The sequence below is a fragment of the Hesperophylax consimilis genome, chromosome 1 (genome assembly GCF_061612785.1).
Source record: "Hesperophylax consimilis isolate HC1 chromosome 1, BYU_Hcon_1.0, whole genome shotgun sequence".
NCBI lineage: Eukaryota > Metazoa > Arthropoda > Insecta > Trichoptera > Limnephilidae > Hesperophylax > Hesperophylax consimilis.
Genome location: NC_142836.1, coordinates 13,897,062 through 13,918,458, shown reverse-complemented (window position 1 = coordinate 13,918,458; position 21,397 = coordinate 13,897,062). Strand labels below are relative to the sequence as shown.

The 21,397-nt window shown below is 32.6% G+C and overlaps 1 protein-coding gene across 1 annotated transcript; it reads right to left on the bottom strand.

Annotated features, from left to right (window-relative positions):
• Positions 1–14,357: 14,357 nt before the first annotated feature.
• Positions 14,358–19,361, bottom strand: LOC149426314 (mpv17-like protein 2). Its single transcript, XM_089636382.1, has 3 exons — positions 18,878–19,361; positions 18,544–18,782; positions 14,358–17,348 (listed from the first exon to the last, which is right to left on the bottom strand). The coding sequence occupies exons 1-3, from the start codon at positions 19,107–19,109 to the stop codon at positions 17,190–17,192; spliced, it is 630 nt and encodes a 209-aa protein (XP_089492508.1). The 5' UTR covers positions 19,110–19,361; the 3' UTR covers positions 14,358–17,189.
• Positions 19,362–21,397: the final 2,036 nt, after the last annotated feature.

Here is a 21,397-nt window from a genome sequence, read left to right as displayed (position 1 = left end):
TATTTGCTATCATTGTTAAATGGAACTAAAATAATACAGACATCCTATCCTGTAAAAACAATAAATTATTGTTAAAAAATAGTAAGTACGTAAGAAAACTCACTGGTATGAAATGTTGCAAATTTATTTAAAATCTTTTAAAATTATTCGTCCTACTAACAGAACTGCAGGCCTTTAACAAATGAATTGACACGTTTGATAACAAAGCAACATTAAAACGCGAATGTGTTGTGAGGACGGCGGAACACGTGTTCATAAAAATACCAATATTGTCGTATTTGATCGTTAAATTTATCTGGAAAAGAACACCCACATGAACACGTATTCCGAAATATTCTGAATGGGCTCATATTTTATCAGGAAATGGATTGCCATCAAGTTTTTAACAGGATTTAAATAAATCAGCCACACTCATTTTCATCCGTGTATCAAAACAAACAATGAGAGAAGGAGATCTCAAAAAAGACAGTTTCTTCAGAAAGCAAAACATCGAATAGCGGGGAAAACATTTGAACTAAAATATCTAAAATAATAATTCATTAATAGAATAAAATGAAATAATGTAAATGTTTGACGAGCGCCGTGTCTAGCCAAGTAGTGACAAGCAGGTAGGTACCTAATATTGAAACGGTAGCATCTTCAATCTGTGAATTACTTTATACGCACGCCTTATAAATTATTCCGAGGTGTCTACCGCAGTAAAAGGCGTCATTATACAATATGTCTATGGTTTTATTTAATCAATGCGGTTTTACTAAAAGCAATAGCCTTTTATATTCAAGTGCCTTCTTTTTATCGCCATAAGCCGCCGCGAGAATATCCCTACAAGTGAAGAGAAATCAAAGGTCTACTTTGAAAACTTAATTTTTTCAAGATATTATGTAGGACATGTAGATGGCGTGTTAATCTTTATGTATTTTTTTCAAATTTGCCCTCAATTGTACAATAGAAAGCTTGATTTTTTATGTATATATGAATACCACGCAAGAGTCCCAACTGCTCCCAACCGTCTGGAGCCAGTGCGACTATAGTATCCCTAATTTGGGTTTGTTTTAACGTAGTGAGGGGGGACGAAGATAGGAAAGAGGAAGGTGGGGAAGTACCTGGCTATTCAGATCTGATCACCAAACACGACTAAAGCCATTTCAAGCATCGTTTAAATACTGAATGGTGGTCTTATACCAGGGCGATACTGAGAGTATATTCCCCTCTTTAACTTACCGCAAATATACCTTATATTATTTGTTGTATTTTTATTGTAAAATAACACTTAAGAATTAATAAAATAAACTCGTACATGCCGAAATATTTTTTTTAAGTATATTTTATTTAGTTATAAAATTTTACATCTTATATCTAATATACTCTTTTCTAGGACTACTATAATATTATTTACTACTTACTACCTACTAACATTTTAACTCTCACAACATTGAGACATAATCCACGAAAAACTGCAAGACTTTTAGCTTCCTTAACCGGGAGTTCATTGAACATTTTCAAATCTTTATAATAAATTTTGTTTTGTGTTCCTGATAAATTTGTTTTAGGAAACCTAAAATCGTTGCAGTTTGTCGTAGGATAATAATGAACTGTACTATTAATTCTGACATTCTTTTACATGTAATCAGGTAACATTTTATTTTTTAACTTATAAATAAACACTAAGGTGTTGTAAACTAATCGTTGCTACACACTTAAGGCGAAGCTTAATGCCAAATAACTATTTTGATTAATCTTTATAACGAATTGGTGTATATTATGAATACCAAAAATATGCTTTAGATAAATTGAAGGTTTTTCTATCGCTTCGCTTGAGTAGAATACAAATAAAAAAATAAATTACTCAATAAAAAATATAAATGCAAACTACTAAAAAAATATTTTTTCAATAGAAATGTATGAAAGCATAAAGGAAACAACTTTAAAAAATACAGCGTTATAGCTAAGATTATCTCTGACAATTTCACTTGATTAACTTTTTTGCTTTCTTATAAAATTATTTACAAAATAAATAAAAACCAGTTTTTTGCTTCAAATCGAACGTTACTAGACTCCGTTTGTCAGGCGATTTTAATACCTATTACCTACGATATAAGGTATACCAAGAATATACACATTTTTGGCTTGTAGCGTCCTCTTAAGAGATTGAGTTGGCGTTGTATGGTTTTTATCCTGGTGTACCTGCTACAACACAGTATTGACCTCATGCCTCTGTTTTGAATTATTTCCATTCTCTTAATTTGGGTTTTGTTACGCAGAAAGATTACACTTGTGCAGTAATTCAGATGGGATGCTACAGTGGCATTGTAGACCAATATCCTTGTTTTAATGTCCAATTTTCCCTTTATTCTACTTAAGAAATTAACCTTTTTCGAAATTTTTTTATTAAAATTTCAAAATTAGTGTTAAATTTTAACTTGTTATCGATTATGATTCCCAAGTATTTAATTTCTATTACTTCTTCAATATTTTGATTGTCTACATTTTGGACAGTATGTTGGTTTAGTTTTTTCCGTAATACCATGAATTTGCTTTTAGTTACATTTGATTTCAATTTATTTATGTTTAACCACTTAATTACGTTTATTTTGTATTTTTGACAATGCATCTTCAATATTATTTACTATAATATACAAAAGTATGTAATCTGCAAAAAGTGTGATGGAACCAAAACTAAATTAATGCAGACACACAGCAGTTTCATTGGTCCTCGAATATTTAACCTTCTACCACTACAAACCCAAATGATAAAATATGTAAAAAAAAGTAAAATTAAAATTACGGCTGAATGAACCAGATATTGAAACGCTTTTTCTATAAATTTATATATCCTTCTACAACTCACTTGCTGTAACTTTCTAAACTGTAGTATATTATGTTTTCTCTTTACTTTTTATAATAACTAAAAACAAAAACTTCTTCACTTATTCTTCTAATGTATTTTAAACTTTAGGTATTTGGAAATATAGTAATCGTTTTTATACTACCCACACTCAGGCAGTGCCTTAGTGGGTTTTCATTTCTTGTTTATACTATTTGTTATTATGTATTATATGTATTAATATGTGTAAATAAATGAGAATAAATAAAGTTAAAAAATAAAAAATAAATAAAAAAAACAATACTTTAGGCCCTTCACTATATCACGATATTAATATATAAAATAAATAGGAGCGGTCCCATAACAGATCCTTGAGGAACTCCAAGGTTGATTTCTCGTTCTTCAGAGATAGCATCTCCAATTTTGGTTCTTTGTTTTCTATTGATTACTTAACTTACCCTCGACCTACGAATTGCCAATCGTGAGCCTTTCCCATCGACCTCGAAGGCCGTCGAATACATAGGTATTGTCAAGAAATTAAATATCCCAACATAAACCATGCAAAAAAAACTTTACAGAACAGAACACCTCGGATTTTTTGTACAATTTTATCACATTGCAGATTTTTATTTTCAAAAAATCAGATCGGGTTTGTGAGTATCCTCAGATTCAAAATAACGAAACATCACTTGATATGTTCGAACAATTAATTCTCTCGGAAAGTTTTCTTTTCAAATATAGTTAGATACCTATTCAAGGGCGTCGGCAGGGGGGGGCAGTTTTTCCGAGTTTTACAACCATAGTTATTACAGAGAAAATTTCGGCTTTGCCGTGTCTTTGTGAGAGTCATAACTAATTTTCCAATCCTTTTGCTCTCGTTCAGTTGTGATTGAAAATTGATCCGAGGTCATTGAGGAATGGGGACTAATGCGCGGCATTTGCAATTCTTTTCCGTGTCTTTTTTAATCTACACATTTAAACAAATCTTTGTAGGTAATCTACACATTTAAACAAAAACTCAATTATTATATGACCTTTCTAAATGCAAAAGAATATTTTCATACATAAATTGTGGAATACATGTTCAATTTTGAATTTTTAAATATTTTAAACTTTCAAATTCTCAAATATTTCCAAATCACGATTAGGTGACACAACACTTATCTTTCACGAGCCCCTTAAATAAAATGATACAAATGTAGTTTCTTATTTTGCAGTTTAAGATGGTCCTGTTCATAACCCCAAGCAAAGCCGGGTACACGTCAGCTTGTATGTAAATATTTCTAATTTATTCGGACTACTTTCTTCTTCATTCCCTGTTAGCCCCATAAAAAATTTAAGCTGCACCATGTACCTTCCGTAAGTAGAAATATTCAGAATATTATCACTGTTCAGTATTATTTTTAAATACAGAACACTAAAGCGTACCTAGTGTATACCTTTGTATTTTCGTACTTAAACCAAAACATCAAAAGCCTCCAAAAGTTCAACATCGAATAAAATATTTAATTTCGATTTCTTTTTCACATACCAAGTACTTCAAGATATACCTAAATAATAACTAAATAATAAAAATAATTCTTAATTAGTATAGGTGGGTTTACATTTACCTGCAACTTTCTTCAAGAGATACCTAAGTGGGAACTAAATAATTCTATGCTCGTATAGGTAGGTTTACATTTACCTGCAACTATCTTCTTCAAGAGATACTTAAGTGGGAACTAAATAATTCTAAACTTATATAGATGGATTAACTTTTACCTTCATCCAATTTCTTCAAGAAATACGTAAGTGGAAACTAAATAACTCTAAACTCGTATAGGTGGACTTACATTTACCTACAACTCACTTCTTCAATAGGTATCTAAGTGGAAACTAAATAATTCTAAACTCGTATAGGTGGGCTTACATTTACCTACAACTAACTTATTCAAGAGATACCTTAGTAAAAACTAAATAATTATAAACTCTTGTAGGTGGGTTTACATTTACCTACAACTATCTTCAAGAGATACTTAATTACTGCTGTCATTTATTGTAAAATCTATTCGGATAGTCATTTAATTTCTTTAATGACAAACATTTAAAAAAAAACCAAGTTGCGATGAATGGACCATCACACTTGCTCCACTATTGATCTGGCTCAATGATGGCGACGATTTTTTCGCTTTTTCAATATTTTTGATTTTTTGGGATGGAAAAAGAGGGCACGACCTACCTATTCCGTGGAATGAAACCAGCATGCTTCTGGCATTGCAAGCCTTATCTCACAATTCATAACTAAGTTGATATGAAGGCATCTTGTAGGATGTATGGAGTACCGAAAACGAAACTAAAACGAAGATCGACGGGGGGAATCAAAAAGCGAAAGAGGAGCGGAAACTAATTGGACCTGCAAAATGTGTTTCCACTGTTCCATTAGAGATATTAGGATAGTTTCTAATAAATTTGCAATTACTGGATACACGAAGAGAGTGCCACTGTGGTCCTGGAGCCAAAAGAGGCAAAATACTTAAATGTGTTGGTACCTATATTTTTACTACCTGACGATAACCGATAATTAAACTAAAAGCTATTTTATTTTAATTGTTATCTCTATTCTAATTTTAACTACGGCTTTATATTTTTTTATTATTGTTTTTGAAAATTTTAATAATATGTACTAAAAGTGTAATTTTAAAAAAGAGCTTTGATTGGACCCTGCTTCTAAAATGCTTTGGTTCGATAGTAGCAACCCAGTGGTCCAAACAAGGCAACAGTGTCCAAACAACCTAATTTTTTTAACAATTTTTTCGTGTAAATGGTAAGTTGTAAAATTCTGTGACTTATCCTTTTATTGTATGAATAATTAATATCACCACTGTACATTTATCATGTACGGTAGCACATGTACCAAAAATTGCAACGTTTTCTCAGACATTAATATTTGGACATCACATTATAATATGAATTTGCATATTTGCATAATAAGTATTCACAATGCATATTTGAACATTTTTGATCATTGAAACTGCACCGGTAAATGCTACATAGCTACAATCATCGTAATTAAAATGAATTTGATTTATACTTCGAGTTAGTTCAGTTTTCAAAAATCCACAAACATTTAAGATTTTCTACATATCCTACGTTAGAAGCTACTTAGAGTAAGCTTCAACAGTGAGATTGTTTTACATATAAATCCACAAACATTTAAGATTCTCTACATATCCTACGTCAGAAGCCACCTAGAGTACCTACTCTTCAAGAGTGTGGAACCTTCATTGTTCTACATTTAAATCCACAAACATTTAAGATTCTCTACATATCCTACGTCGGAAGCCACCTAGAGTACGCTTCAAAAGTGTGGAACCTTCATTGTTCTACATTTAAATCCACAAACATTTAAGATTCTCTACATATCCTACGTCAGAAGCCACCTAGAGTACGCTTCAAAGGTGTGGAACCTTCATTGTTCTACATTTAAATCCACAAACATTTACCATTAAGTATTTGCACTTTATCAGAACTGCTTACATTATATTGTCATGTATTTTCTTTGTTTAAACTTGGTCTTAATTTTTAATATCGTTATTTTATTGGTCAATGGTATAATCTATTATTATACTGTAAAATATTAATGTATGAAGATTGTTTATAACGCAAATAAACAAATAACAAGAATATTCTAACCAATATTGACAATTTTTTTTTTGGATATTGTGAGAAAATTTTCATTTCAGAACATCGAAAAATTATAATGAAATCTCGCACTTTACGTAGGTAAATTTTGGAATTCTATTTCTAGAGTGTTGCAAAGCAGGCTTGCTACATGCATAGGTACTGCGCACTCGCAACAAAGAACTAAGATGCATTTAATAAAGCAGTCACGATGCATTATGTCCAGAGTCTCGAGTCACCAGAGTGCATTCCGCTCTTAAGCCTGGGATGTAGAGAAGTATAAATATGTACAGACGATATATAAATGTACAAACTGACGCATTTTCATTTTCTCTTATTCATTTATAATCAACTTTGTTGCATTCGTTTGAAAATTCTAAATTTTTTTACGCATCTCAACACAGGAGGACCTTATTATCAATATCTTGAAGGAATAATATATTACTATTACCTAATCAATCATAATATTATGATTTATCTACCCTCAAGCACGTATATAACGGGTGAGACGGGGAGGGGGGTTAGGGGCTTCAACCCTCTTCATCCTCACTATTGCGTAGGTAGGAAATAATACTCGTAGATTATATTCCTGGAAAGTACAACAATAATATTTGCATCATCTCTTTCATCAACGTGATGTCACCCTTTTTATATTATTTTTTTACAATTATTAAATCTAAAATTAATAATTTAACTAATTTCATATGAAAATTATATTAAGTGCACACGCCACACGCATATTTAAGTAGGTGATGCTAATTTTAATTAATCGTGTTCGAAATCACGGGAAAACCAAGGTTGTTGGGGTTGTTGTTGTTATTTTTTACTTATATGGTTTCTTATATCCTGTCACTTAATATCAGCTAAAGCCACTTCATGCAAGGTTTGGTACTGAATAATGGTCTCTCGCCAGGGATGTATGTACTTGAAATGTGTTCCACCTCGGAACAAGTATGTGAAATAACCCATCCGGGGCCGATTAGTACCCTAGGGCGGATTTTATACCTCACGGCGATCCTGGCTACATCACTCAAACTTCCACTAACCAAGCTCAGGTTTCTATGGCACTACCAACATTCTAGTGTATACGTAACTGTTTCACCAATACATAAAGTATGGCATAGGTAAAGTATACCTGTAAAGTATATGCGTAGGTACGCATAGTTTATTTAAGCTTGAAAGCACAGACGGGCGACCAATCTGCCCATAAAACATCCATAGTTACACAACGCTGGCTCATATTAGGCAATCTTTGACCCTTGAAGACGCGGGGGTATTTTATTTGTCCACTTTTATGGCACCAAATATAATATAATTTAAGTGATATTTTGAAAGGCTCACGTGGTCTGGACATGGACCGAGCGCTGGGCAATTCGGGCATTATTCTACCTGAGATCACCGGCCTGAGAAAGGAGAAGCCGCCAGAAGAATTCTTTGATAAAAACAGATTCAAGAGGAGCCGCGCTCGCTTTACCGTTTTATGGTGATAGTTATATGGGCGTAGTAAAATTTTACGCCGGTCCTGTGTATAAATTTGCCCGTGGTATTTATGACGGGAATGAAATGCATCATATGGTGAATTTGAGGGCATCGTATCAAACCGCCGGCACTGTAGGTGCATTATTGTTATAAGGTACCTTTGCACCCCGTGTTGTGTACCTACATTTAGCTGTTACTTATGATGGGTGTAATGTTAGGCGTAATACGCGATTAGTATGCTGATAGCGCTAATTAAAACATTAAGCTCTCCGTAAAATAAAATGACATGCTACTAGGTAGATATACCTACGTAAATAATAAAACCTCCCGTTGTCCATGCGCTAGACACACCTAAGAAAAATAATATTATAATTATGAATGTACCACGCAGTGTCGTCATCCAGCGGATTTCCGGAAAAGCTTTGAGAAAGTAACCGAAATTTCTTCATAATAAAAGTTCCCTTTATTTTGAACCAAACTTTTTGTTAATCCTTCCCTACTCTTCTAGAAAATCTCTTCAGCTTCGGTGCTGCGTACTCAGTACACAGGGTACAAATTTACCCCCCTTGCTAATAAATGCGTTTAAAATTTAAATTAAACGTGTTGTAAACTTATACACAACCATATACCCTACATTTGTTTTAGTTGCGTTTGATAAATACTTAGGTACACAGGTATTTTAACTATTTTATGTACTGCTGTGGAACACCCAGTGCCGGCCCTGTGCAGGTACAACTAGGGCAGTCCGTTCCGGGCACCGACTTGCCAAGGATCTAAGGAGCTAAATCTCTGATAATACCTAACACCCAATAAAGTTGTACTTGATCCTTCAGGTTTCTACTAGCGACACTAGCGTCAGGCGCCGATTGGTTCCAGGCTGGCCCTGGGAACACCTAAAATATGAACTCTGTGTATATTATCTCTGTATCTGATAATTATTGAAATTATAAATCAGTACCATCACAGCACCGGCAATGAAGGGTTAAGAAAAGTGTTTAATAAAAAGTAGAAATGATAATAGTACTTAGAGTAACAACACATGATCAAAAGTTTGAGGTTTCCAGTTAACATTGCTGTGGAGTTCATTTATAATAGTGCACAAGGGGTTTGACTTTTCTTGCGGAATCTTAAGAGTCAACGGGCAGCAGGAAGGCTTTTCATATAATGGCATAAATAGTAAAGGCCAAATAGTCCTTTCTCTTTCAATGTTTGTTGGAAAAGATGGATTAGCGGAAGGAAAACTCTACTATAAAAAGGCACGTTGGCATTATGATATTGTAGAACAGTACTTACGCAGTATTCACTATTATTATTGAATAGGGCACACGCGGAGCTTTTACAAAACCTATTCCAAAAAGTTATAGGATGATATTATTTTACGAAAAAAATTGGCAAGTCTAAACTAAGCGTCATAAAAAATAACTTTTATTTAAAGCGGAAAAAATGCAAAATCAATAATATTCGCATAAACAAATAACATATTAAAAAAACTTCACAAACATTGCAAGGGTTTAGAAAAAAGCAAGAAAAATGCAATATGCAGAATTCGCAAAAATAATTAACTCATGTTGGGAATAATTATTGTTTATGAAATTCTGTATTTTAGCGAAAGTAATTTCAATAAAAAGTAACGTTCATTACAATTTTTAACGAAGGTGATGATTATTTTAATTTATATTAAAAACACAGTAAAAAAAAACAAAATATATATGCAAACTTTAAATTTAATTATGCTTTTTTTCGTTTTTTATTGTTCGTTAAAATTTTTCCCGTTAAACTACAACTAATCAGTTTGCCAACAGGGCGTACATGTTCAATTACTATGTAAATATGTATACATCATATTATTACTAATTATAAATATACATAATATTGTTGCTATAAGATATTCAGATTATTATTATTGCCATAAATATTCTAAAATAACACAATCTATATGCTAATAAATAACAACTATTGATCGATGATTAGTATAAAGTATTTCTACTTTTGAGTACCTATTTCTATATATCAGAATCTATTTGGGAATTTACAATTTTTTATGTTATTTGGCAACGTGGTGAACATTTTGGGCACGTTATATTCTAGAGTTCGCTGTCCGTATTTATTGTTATTCTTTGGAAGAAGCATGCCTTCATTCTTTGTGAACCTAGTGTTGTGTTCGTGTTCCAATTTATTTTTATATTCAGAGTCAGATATATTTATGCTGAATCAATATTTTTCCAATAGTAACACCTGCACGGGCAAGATATTTAAGTTCCAATACAACAATGAAATGTTACGTCTGTGTGAAAAAATATTTTTTTGAAAATAGTAATTTAACCATAGGGTGTACTGACTAGGAAGTTTTACTAGAATGTCCCCAAGTGGTTATTCCATGTCGTAGAGTCGATTCTGCGATAAATGATTTTTTTTAATATTCACAAGAAAGAAACACTTCAGTTTATATAATCTACCCACAATCGCTTTCAGTCTTTTGCAAATATTGTTTATTTGAATGTCCCATTTAAAATGGCAATCAACAGTCACACCCAAATAAACGTATTCATTTACCATTTCAATTTTATCGCATTTGCAGGGCTGCAAAATGTTTAAATGAATACATGTAATGTTGTGGGATATTATTTCAGGTGTAATCGATACTGAAGCATGTAGAGATCTTATGAGCATCAATTTACTTTTATTATAAAAACTGAAAGTATTTTTTACAGTTTTCCAGGAGGAAATTATTTCTTTTAAACATGTTAAATTTGAGCGTGATAGAGCGGCGAAGGGAAAGTCGGTTTAATCATCAATTAGAATTTTAATTTCGTTGTAATTATTAACATGAAATATAGCTGCGTCAAGTCTTGTGCCCCAACAGTTATGAAGGTAACTGAAGAATTAGACATGAGTCTTTATAAAATTGAATTTATTTTGGAACTTTTATAAATCTTATTTTTATACAGTTATTAAGGAAAATGTCGCTTTTTAGAGGAAAAATGCAAAAGTTGCACAAATCATGTAAAAAATGCAAATTTTATGACAAACTGTAAAAAATGCACTTGGAATTTTTTCCAGTATCTACTTATTACTTTCTATTCCAGAACATCTGATATAAACTTTATTGATTAAATTATCGGGTTCACTTAGGGCCGGTAAGTATATCGGTATTTTTAGTAATGATGTGACTAGAATTATCTTATTCCCGTTTTATATGACACCTTTCTACATCCAGTTTGTCTAATCAGGAAGAAAAAAGGGAGGTATCCTATTTTTGTAGTTGGTACCGTGAGTGACGTGTGTTGGCAATACCGATTTTCGTACAGTGTAAGATGGCGGACATTATTTAACATAAAATAAATAAATAATAAATATTGGACAATTTTTATAGCGCCGCTTTTGTGAGTTATCACCTCAGGGGCGCTTTACAGTTGATGCAGGTAAAAATATATATAAATATTACCAAAATAAAGTGAAGTTAAGTAAAGTAAAATGAAGAACAGGAACAGGTGACATGAAGATAGAAGATGGAGACTCTGCAGCAAGAATCCTAGGTGGTGAAGAAGCTGGACCAGCTGCTGCAGCTAAAGAGTCCAACAACAGTGCCAACACGAGGTTCGTCATCCATCCAGGTATGTGTCTGCTGCTAATAAAGCGCTGACACAATATCCTCACATATATAACAGACCTTGGCAGCACCGCTGTGACGTTCGACGAAGATAGAAGATGGTGACTCTGTTGCAAGAATCCTAGGTGGTGAAGGAACTGTACCAGCTGCTGCAGCGAGAGAGACTACCGCGTCCACCAACAGTGCCAGCACGAGGTTCGTCATCCGTTCAGGTATGTGTCTGCTGCTAATATAGCGCTGACATGTGTCTGCTGCTAATAAAGAGCGCTGACACAATATCCTCACATAGATAACAAACCTTGGCAGCACCGCTGTGACGTTCGACGGAGATAGAAGATGGAGACTCTGTTGCAAGAATCCTAGGTGGTGAAGGAACTGTACCAGCTGCTGCAGCGAGAGAGACTACCGCGTCCACCAACAGTGCCAGCACGAGGTTCGTCATCTGTTCAGGTATGTGTCTGCTGCTAATATAGCGCTGACAGGTATCTGCTGCTAATAAAGAGTGCTGACACAATATCCTCACATAGATAACATACCTTGGCAGCACCGCTGTGACGTTTGACGAAGATAGAAGATGGAGACTATGCTGCAAGAATACTAGGTGGTGAAGGAACTGTACCAGCTGCTGCAGGGAGAGAGTCCACCGCGTCCACCAACAGTGCCATTACTAGGTTCGTCATCCGTCCAGGTAGGTGTCTGCTGCTAATAAAGAGCGCTGACATAATATCCTCACATAGATAACAGACCTTGGCAGCACCGCTGTAACGTTCGACGAGTCCATCATAGTCTCTATCAATAATAATATTTGGACGATTTATACAGCGCCGCTCTTGTGCAAAATCACCTCATCTCTCCTAGTCTATTTTAGTCTCTCTAGTCACTTCTTAGCTATTCATGTCACTTAGTGCATCTTCTCAACCATTTTAGACTCTTTCCTGGCTCTAATACCTAAATAAAATCCAACAAAAAAATTACAATTTTTCTATTGTCGTGATCCGACGATTTCATACCTCTGTCTCAGACCTACAGGGCTCGCTTATCGCAGGCTATCATAAACAAAATCTTGAACCAAAGTCAAAGTGAAGTGTATGTGTGTCATCTGAAATAAAAAAACATAAACAAAAACAAAACCGCATGATATATGCCATCTCTCATTGATTTACCTAACTATATTACTTTTGTTTTGTATTTAAAATATGAATAAAAAGACTTTAATATTTATTACTGATTGAGAATGCTTATTACTGATAGGTACCTATTGTGAAGTTCGGGTGTATATTTGATGATTTGATATTTTGTTTTTAGGAAATAATACACGAGAACTTTACATATATGTACTGTTAACTCGTCGAATAAAGAATACCCATGTGTGTTAACTTTATATTGTAACATACTTGTTAATTAATTAATAGAGACGATATTGTGAGAGCTACTGCTTTGGCATCTGCACTGCTATATTTTAATATTTCCATCTCATATTATACGAATATCGCATCGACCAAGATATGATGAGATAGGCAGTTTGACAAGGCATAGGTACCTATAAAAATCATTATAATAAAGTTTAAAGACGAACGGGTAAACAAAAACATTGATTGGACAATGACCAAGCACGTGACAAAACTGGAATAATTGTGACCTAGGGTTATGTTCAAGGTTTTGCCATTTTTTAACGATTTAGTACTGTCTCAAAATATTACTTCTTTTCTAATGGCAAATATCTATATGAAATCTTAAGTATGAAAATAATGATGGTGTTAAGCGAAAAATTTTCGTATGGGTCCCGATATGGAGATCGGTATGAAAAAGCAGGTAATGTGAAGCAGGTATAACACTAGAAAGCAACTGAATCTCTCTCAGCGAGCATTAAGAACATCTGATGTACCGGCCCGTACAATGTCAAGGAAATAATATGATGCATCTATATACGTCATTATTTTATCACGAGAACTTTGTGATAAAATAACAAGGTAACTAACTCATGCTGAAAGTGTGCTGTGCTGGAAATAAGTCATTTTATTTTTGTACCTACCATGTACAACTGTTGGCTTAGAAATTTGCACTCTTGATCCTTGCACTGCTTGTTAGATATGTTTATGTCCGATTTTATCAAGATACATAGATGCAACTATCACAAGACCTTTGACCTGAAATTGTAACTTTTTGCAAGAATGTAGCGATATCCAGTAAACTGATTTGTTTAATATGCCAATAATGTACATACAAATATTATATTAGTTATATAAGTGGAAAGGGTATTTATTTCATAAGCCGTGAAATAAAAAACAAACTTACCCAAACTAGTTATTCTTCCCTTAGTTTGGATTTAACGTTAGAGTAGGAAAGCCGCTGCACTAAGAAAAGGATAGCCTTCTTTATACACGGTGTGCTGAAACTCGTAGTACAAGTGGATAAAAACTGGTGAATCAAAAATATGTAGTGAAACCAAAAAAACTTTTTTTAACTTTTGTTTTTTTTTTGGCAACTGAAAGGTTAAAATAACTTTTGGAGCGGGGTCTACGCCTCCGCCAATTTTAAATATAAACCGCCTATATTAATGTTTTACGTTGTTTTTCAAATTTGACCTAAAAAATTCCAACGTCTTACTCGATTTATCCAAAACGAAAGCTCAAATCATATCTAATCACGTTATAACACAAAATCGACTCCAAATGTAATTCAAAAGTTTCTCACTTGTACTATGAGTTTCCGTATTTTTGTAATATTAAGAATACTGATTTCCTTGAAGACGCAGGAGGAAGGATATAAATAAAACGTCCAGAATAAAGGTTTAACAATTTAATGAAAACAATAACAAACAACTTTTGAAATAAATAATACACTTTTGATCACAGTGTCAAAGATGAGGATTATAAGTAATAACAATAACATTAATAATTTCAGAGACAAAACAGTCATCATCAGCAACGGAAATAAGTTATGTTTGCTGATAAAATAAAAATAAATTACAGCCTTTTGAAGCAACTTGAGTAGATTGGTGGGGTTTGTGGATAATTTATTTTTCTTAGAAATAACACTTTTTAATACACCACTTTTATTGAATTAATAAATTACAACCAACAAGGTTTCACTTACCTTAAGCTTCACAAGGGCTATATTAACTAATACTACTTCACCATATATTAACTAAGGGGCCGTTCAAGTATTACGTAAGCAGATTTATTACAATTATTTACCCCCTCCTCCCCCTTGTCACCAAAAGTAAGCAAAGCTCTTACCCCCCCCCCCCCTCCCATGCTTACGTAAAAATTGGTACCTATATGCATTTTTCTGTTAATGTATTCTGTTTTTTAAGCGAGTACCTAAACGTATTTATTATTTGTGGGAATCCCCGAATATGTATTCGGTTTTTAAACATAGACAATGTGTGGGTTGCCAATGTGTAAAAAAAAATAACTACTGCTGAGCAGTGCTGACGTAATCACTATCTCGACCCCCCACCCCCCCATGTCATCAAAAATAAGCAAAGCAAAGACCCCCCTGCCCCCCTATAGTGCTTACATAATACTTGAACGGCCCCTAATCACAATTGCACATAATGATTAGTTTATTTATAAGCTCTGATGAAGCTTGAAATAAGCGAAAGCTTAATGGCTGTCATTTAAATATTCAAGAAAGTAGTGTATCGCAAAGTCCGTTTTTTTTTTATTTAACATATATAATGTCACACCCTAAATAAACTTACAAATATAAACAAATACATACACTTTGTTCATGAAACTACGCAGCATTCCTTGCAGTGGATTCACATTTCCATTTAAAAACAAGAGAACACCATATTATTCTAATAAAATACAAATATATTTGATCACACCTTACTAAAATTAATACCTAGGTAATCAAGTTGGTTCAATCTCATTTTTGATGCGACCCGTTTTATTACCTAATTGAAAGATTCCATTATAAAAAAAGCCAGTAAAAAATGGCAAGAATAACATAAATGAAGGAATAGATTAACATAATGACATTTATTGCAAATAATTTATGTTGACTAGTAAACTATACCGTATTAAATATTATTTAAATATCTTACAACGAATAATTGTTTGTAACAAAGCATTACATGCTTCTCTAATATAATTTATAGGTAGGGGCCTATTTTTATTTGTGCAATGTATAAAAGTGCTAAATTCTTCACTTGTCTGGCTTAATATTAGATGGAATTAAATATTCATCTAAGAGTAGTAAAATTGCTTATTTACAAATACATGATTATCTATTGAGATCAGCAATTTTCATTATTTAAAATAAATAAATAGTCAGACAATTTTGAGGTTGAATAAAAATACTATCCATTATTGAAATCAAGAAGAATAAAAATAATTGTTTTATATTTTTTAATGGTAGAATACGTTCTCGTAGAACTTACAATATCATGAAAAAATATGTGTATTTCATTCCTACTTAAGCATTTTTAAAATTTACATAACATTTTAACAAGAATTTAACACCTATTACTAGCTTTACTCCACCACGCATTGCTGTAGCTCAGTCTGTCTGTGCAGATAGAGAAACAGTAGAGCGTTTAGCTTTTATCGCTATTTAATGATCGCCACTGTGCGTTAACGCTCAATAAATAAATCATAACTTTTTCATCTAATAATATTAAACAATAGAGTAAAATTTTCTATGTCCAATAAATATAATTAATTCTGTACAGACGGAATAAAGGGTGTCTGGGAGTAAAGGGCACAAACTTTGGTAGGTGATTCTACATGATGGTAGAAGTAAGAAAGATAATTAAGTTTTTTAGAAATTCCATTGTTTTTTTCCCATTCAAAAATATTTTTCCATAGAAGAATATTTATTTTTTCATACAAACAATTGACCTTTTTTATCTGAAAACTATCTTAAAATGTTGGAAACAAAAGTTATTTTTCTTTTTTACTTCTACCATAATATAATATACCTGTATAACAAAAATACAGTGTCCAAATAGTTATCACAAAATTTCAATTTTAATGTGTACTCTGAATTTTAAATAGATCAGGAGTAATATAACCTTAAATCATATCCAAGAAAGAAAAAAAAATTGTGCGCGTGTACAGTAAAAAATAATATATTGACATATACCATAGAATAGAATTATTACAAATTTAAATAAATAACTTATTTAAGGTGAAGAGCATCCATCGTCAGTTTGTAAACAAATAAATACATAATATAATATATTCCTGATACATATTTACAAAATAATATGTACGATTACATGCACTACACACATTATTATAATGGAGGTGGTTGATTGACATTCGCTTCTTTGTTTTTATATCCCCCATATTCATAAACTAACAAAACAAATAAATTATTATCTTTTAAACATTATTATATTTTTACAAAAAATTGAATCTTTATAACAAATCAATTAAATAATACCATATTTGAAATCTGTAATTAAACGACAATAAATAATAAGAATAAAAAATTGCATAATTTTTTTTTTCAATCTTGAATTATCTTTAGATACTGTGAATAATAATCAAGTTGAGATAATACTGATTGACAATTTTCAATTAATCTAAAAGATACTTTGTCATTATTATAAATCACAAACAAACCAGATAAGGTGACGTAGAAACAATCTATAGGATTGGTTCAATTTTTTGGCTTTTCGTGAGGAGCGTCAACGTGTTTAATATAAGAGAGGAAAATATTATAGAGCATGGTCACTCCATTAATATATATAACCCGGTATTTTCCAGATATAAAATAAAAGTTGATGAACTGCGACGGAGGCCAGACGCACCAATCAGTCTGAAAACAGGATTTGAATATTATATAAAAACTTATTTTTATTCTTTAAATACCTTATGCTAAGGAGTTTTCTCATAGAGATTACACTAAAGGATAAATTAAAATCCTTAAAATAATTTTAATATGACCTTCTGGTGTCAGTCTTCACAAAAATTTGCTCCACAATTTAAATTCCTACAGCCCTCTTTGAAAATTATCAGATGGCTGTACTTTAACACCATAACGTAATGGTATTATTAATTTAAGACCATTCACAGAGAATCCTCGGAAATGACCTAGACCCTGAGGGAAACCTCCCAACCCAATGTGGAGTTTTTTTTTTTTTTTTTACAGTATTACCGCACAAGAGTCCCAACTGCTCCCGTCTGGAGCCAGTGAGACTATGGCATCCCCAATTGGGGTATGTTGTGAGGCTGAGGGTATTGGGGAGGGGAGGGAGATGGGGAAGAGGAAGGTGGGGAAGTACCTGGCTATTCAGATCTGGTCACCAAACACGGCTAAAGCCATTTCAAGCAACGTTTCAATTCTGAATGGTGGTCTTACACCAGGGCGATACTGAGAGTATCTTCCACTCTGGAACGTGCCGCAAATATACTATATATTATTTTTAATTAATTAATTGTGAAATAACACAAATTAATCAAATAAAATTTATTTGCGCACGCCGGGTTCGAACCCGGAGTAAGCATTAAAAGAAATCAAGCTGTAAAAAACAAAGTTTTTTTACAATAATACATATTTTTTCTTTGACTAGGCATTGAACCTTCCTAAAGGAACTAGAGTCGACAACTCTACTAACCTCAACAAATGCTGATCGGGTAGGACCGACATTTATTTAATATATTAATTGCTGTAATGTCATCCGATATCAGAGAAATACATATATATATACTTGATTGCCACCAAGAGTTGATAGAATGCATTGTCATCGACAATGAGCCTATCTGCCAAGTTTCAGTTCGATCAGATGTCGGGAAGTGGGTTAATTTCCGCTTCCAAGATTTGCATTCAATCATTACCGAAAACAAAAGTCTAATTTAAGTAGACGTTAGTATTTAAAAAGCAATGGTCATAGATCTAAGTAACAATTTCCTCTGTCCTATAAGTTCTCTATTTAAGTGTGGTGGTAAAAATAGTGTAAAATAATCTGTATAAAAATATATTATTTGGAATAATGATTAGAACTTCTACTCACAATATAAACGGTGAGAAATTTTTGGCGTAATTCTAGGGCGCAACCATCTAAACTCTTTCCCTCCATTAATCCCATGCCGGTGAAGAAAAGGACGATACAAAAGGTGGAAGCCAACAATTGGTCTACGACAATCTTTTTAGCAATTGTTTTAATAGCGGTTCCCGGAAACAATTTGTCTAAATATGAGTAAAACCAGTGTTGTGGTGCTCCTTGAATTATACCAATTATAAACATTCGACCTGAAAACGAAATATAAATACTTAGTAAATATTATATTGTGACTTGAATGGAAATATGAATTCATTCTTCTTGAAGGATTAGCATTTATTCGCACCAACTCGATCCCATTCATAACGCTGGGGTAAAATTTTCTGCCTAAATTCTATTTCTTGTTGTATAAGATCACCAACACTCATTAATATTCCGGAACTAATGGTATTTGTAAATATAAGATATTTTCCGAATAAACTGCGCACATTTTTCCTAAATGTAGTTTTTGGTCTCAAATTGACTACAGCACGTGTTGGCAAGGGTGTCAATTTAGTAAAAATACACCTGTATGCCATTTTTGATAATTGAATGGATAGCAAAAATTTATTATAAAATGTGACCTCCAAATTTATACATCAGGGAGGGAGTTCTTTCTAAGTTACGTCACATTTACGAGCCATTTTAAACCACTACCCGCCTTTACGAATGACTCGTCGTGCCAAGCGTTTAAATTAAACTACATTATTGCGCTTGAATTCTGAGATCATGATAATATGAGAACTTCATATTGTTATGATCTTATTTTGACATCGCTGGATGACACATGACAGATGACATTGGATGACATAATAATCATAAACAATTGTATGTCTACAATGGGAAGCATAAACAAACTATCGTATTTTTAAGTGAGTCAGCATTAAATTTTCCAGAAGTTGTTTACCAGTAGGTAAATATTATTTATAAATATTATTTTTTACTCGGGAAATATCGATTTTGGGAATGTTTACGATAAAAAGGATCGTACCCTTAGATTAAATATACCATTCCTAAGAGAAAGTCCAGTTATATTCAATTTTTCAATTAAGTCCTAAATCCTGTATCTAAATTTCGCCAATAAACAATTAGATAATGTTAATTAAGTGTTAATCTCAAGTGACCTACCAGGTAAGTATTGTACTGTATATTTTCTCCATAAATAGTTAAGTAATAACATAGATCACTGTAGAAATGTATTATAAGTTTGTACAGCGCCCTTGAGGTGATTTTGCACAAAAACGGCGCTATACAAGTCATCCAATTATTATTATTATTATTACAGGCAAATTAATTACATACTGTTGGGATGTAAGAGCTTCATAGATGCACGCACAGATGGCAGTGCATAGATCTTGCGTGAAGTCCGCAAGATGGAGCCAGTGGCCAATAGTCCCTAGGGCCAGTAGGAAAGCTCCCAGAGAAACTTACTGTTTCAAATTCCAATTAGCCAGCTTCTAGTTAGGTCGACTATCGAGTCACCACTATATTACGCGGAGTATTGATAAATTCCTGATTAATCTAAAAGAACCTATTATTTATAAACTCCTTCCAAGACGAGTTAGAGGCCTGTTTGTACGAACACAACACATACATTGGTAATTTTTAAAATATGTATTCACTAGACCTTAGTAATAATATGCATTAACATTTCATTTTTTTCGAATATACTTCCACATCTGGACCACTAGAGCCGCCTCTGTTACCTTCAAGGTCGTCTGTCAGGTGCCTTTCCCCATACAAATGTTGGCAAAACGAATTTTTTTCACAACATAATTACCAACTTTTTTTCCATTTTTATCGGCATCTATATTTGGATCCGGGGTCTACGCTTCAAAACATTTTAAAAGATATTAATCTCCTGATTATCCTAACTGATTTTTAAAATTCCAACTTCAGTCTCGATTTACTCAGAAACGAAAACTCAATACACTTACCACAAAATCGATTCCAACTGTTATGTAGATACACCAGTTTCTCGCTTGTACAATGAGTTTTCGGATACTGTACATAAGATAAAAGGAAAAAAAATTGTTGCAGTGTAAAAAATCAAAAAATTCAAAAAATATATTCTTTGCAAATCCATGCTGGTGTCCAGTTGCTCCCAGACTGGTTGTCAAAAGTGGCATCATAAATTAAAACCAGACAATAAAGTTTTGGTTTTTGACTTTTATCTCATACCTATCTGTTGAACATCTTATCTACAGCAATCTCTCACCATTTATTTTGATCTAATAAATTAATTTTAAGTACCTACCCATTGATGTAATGTTCACATATTAATCCCAGGGTTTGTTCATGGTTATAAAATGCTTTTTCGTATGTATAAAAAGATACAGTAGTAATATTATGTATAAAACACACTGTTTGAGAAGTAACAACAATATATTTTTTTGTAAACAATAAATCATTCAATGTTTTTTAATTATAAATATTTTGCTATACATAACTATAATGTGCATAATAAAAATCACAAGTAATAACCACAAAATAAGTACTCGAAAACATGTAAAAACATAAAAGTACAGGTCGGCAAAAAAATGTAGAGAAAAATAGAAAGCGCTGTTATGCATAGTTTTTTTTTATAAATTTAATGGCTTTTCACCCCAAGGGAGTGTTCTAGCCAGTGTCAAGTAATGTTCAATGTGAATTTGTAAGTAGTGTCTTATATTGTTTTTGTCTTTGTTTAGTTATTTTTTTTTTTTTTCCCATATAAGTGAAATATTTACAGATTTAGATGTATTTAGATGTAAGAACTAGAACACTACATTACATAATAATATAATACAAAAAATACCTTAGGAATTAACTATACAAGATGTCCATT

Bases quoted from the DNA above. Each gene is read 5' to 3' on its own strand.
- LOC149426314 (XM_089636382.1), bottom strand. From the start codon at position 19,109: ATGGCATACAGGTGTATTTTTACTAAATTGACACCCTTGCCAACACGT. The intron at 18,783-18,877 runs GTGCGAATAAAT...TTTCGTTTTCAG, and splicing joins TTATGAATGGGATCGAGTTG to GTCGAATGTTTATAATTGGT. The intron at 17,349-18,543 runs GTGAGTAGAAGT...TCCTGTTTTCAG, and splicing joins AATTTCTCACCGTTTATATT to ACTGATTGGTGCGTCTGGCC.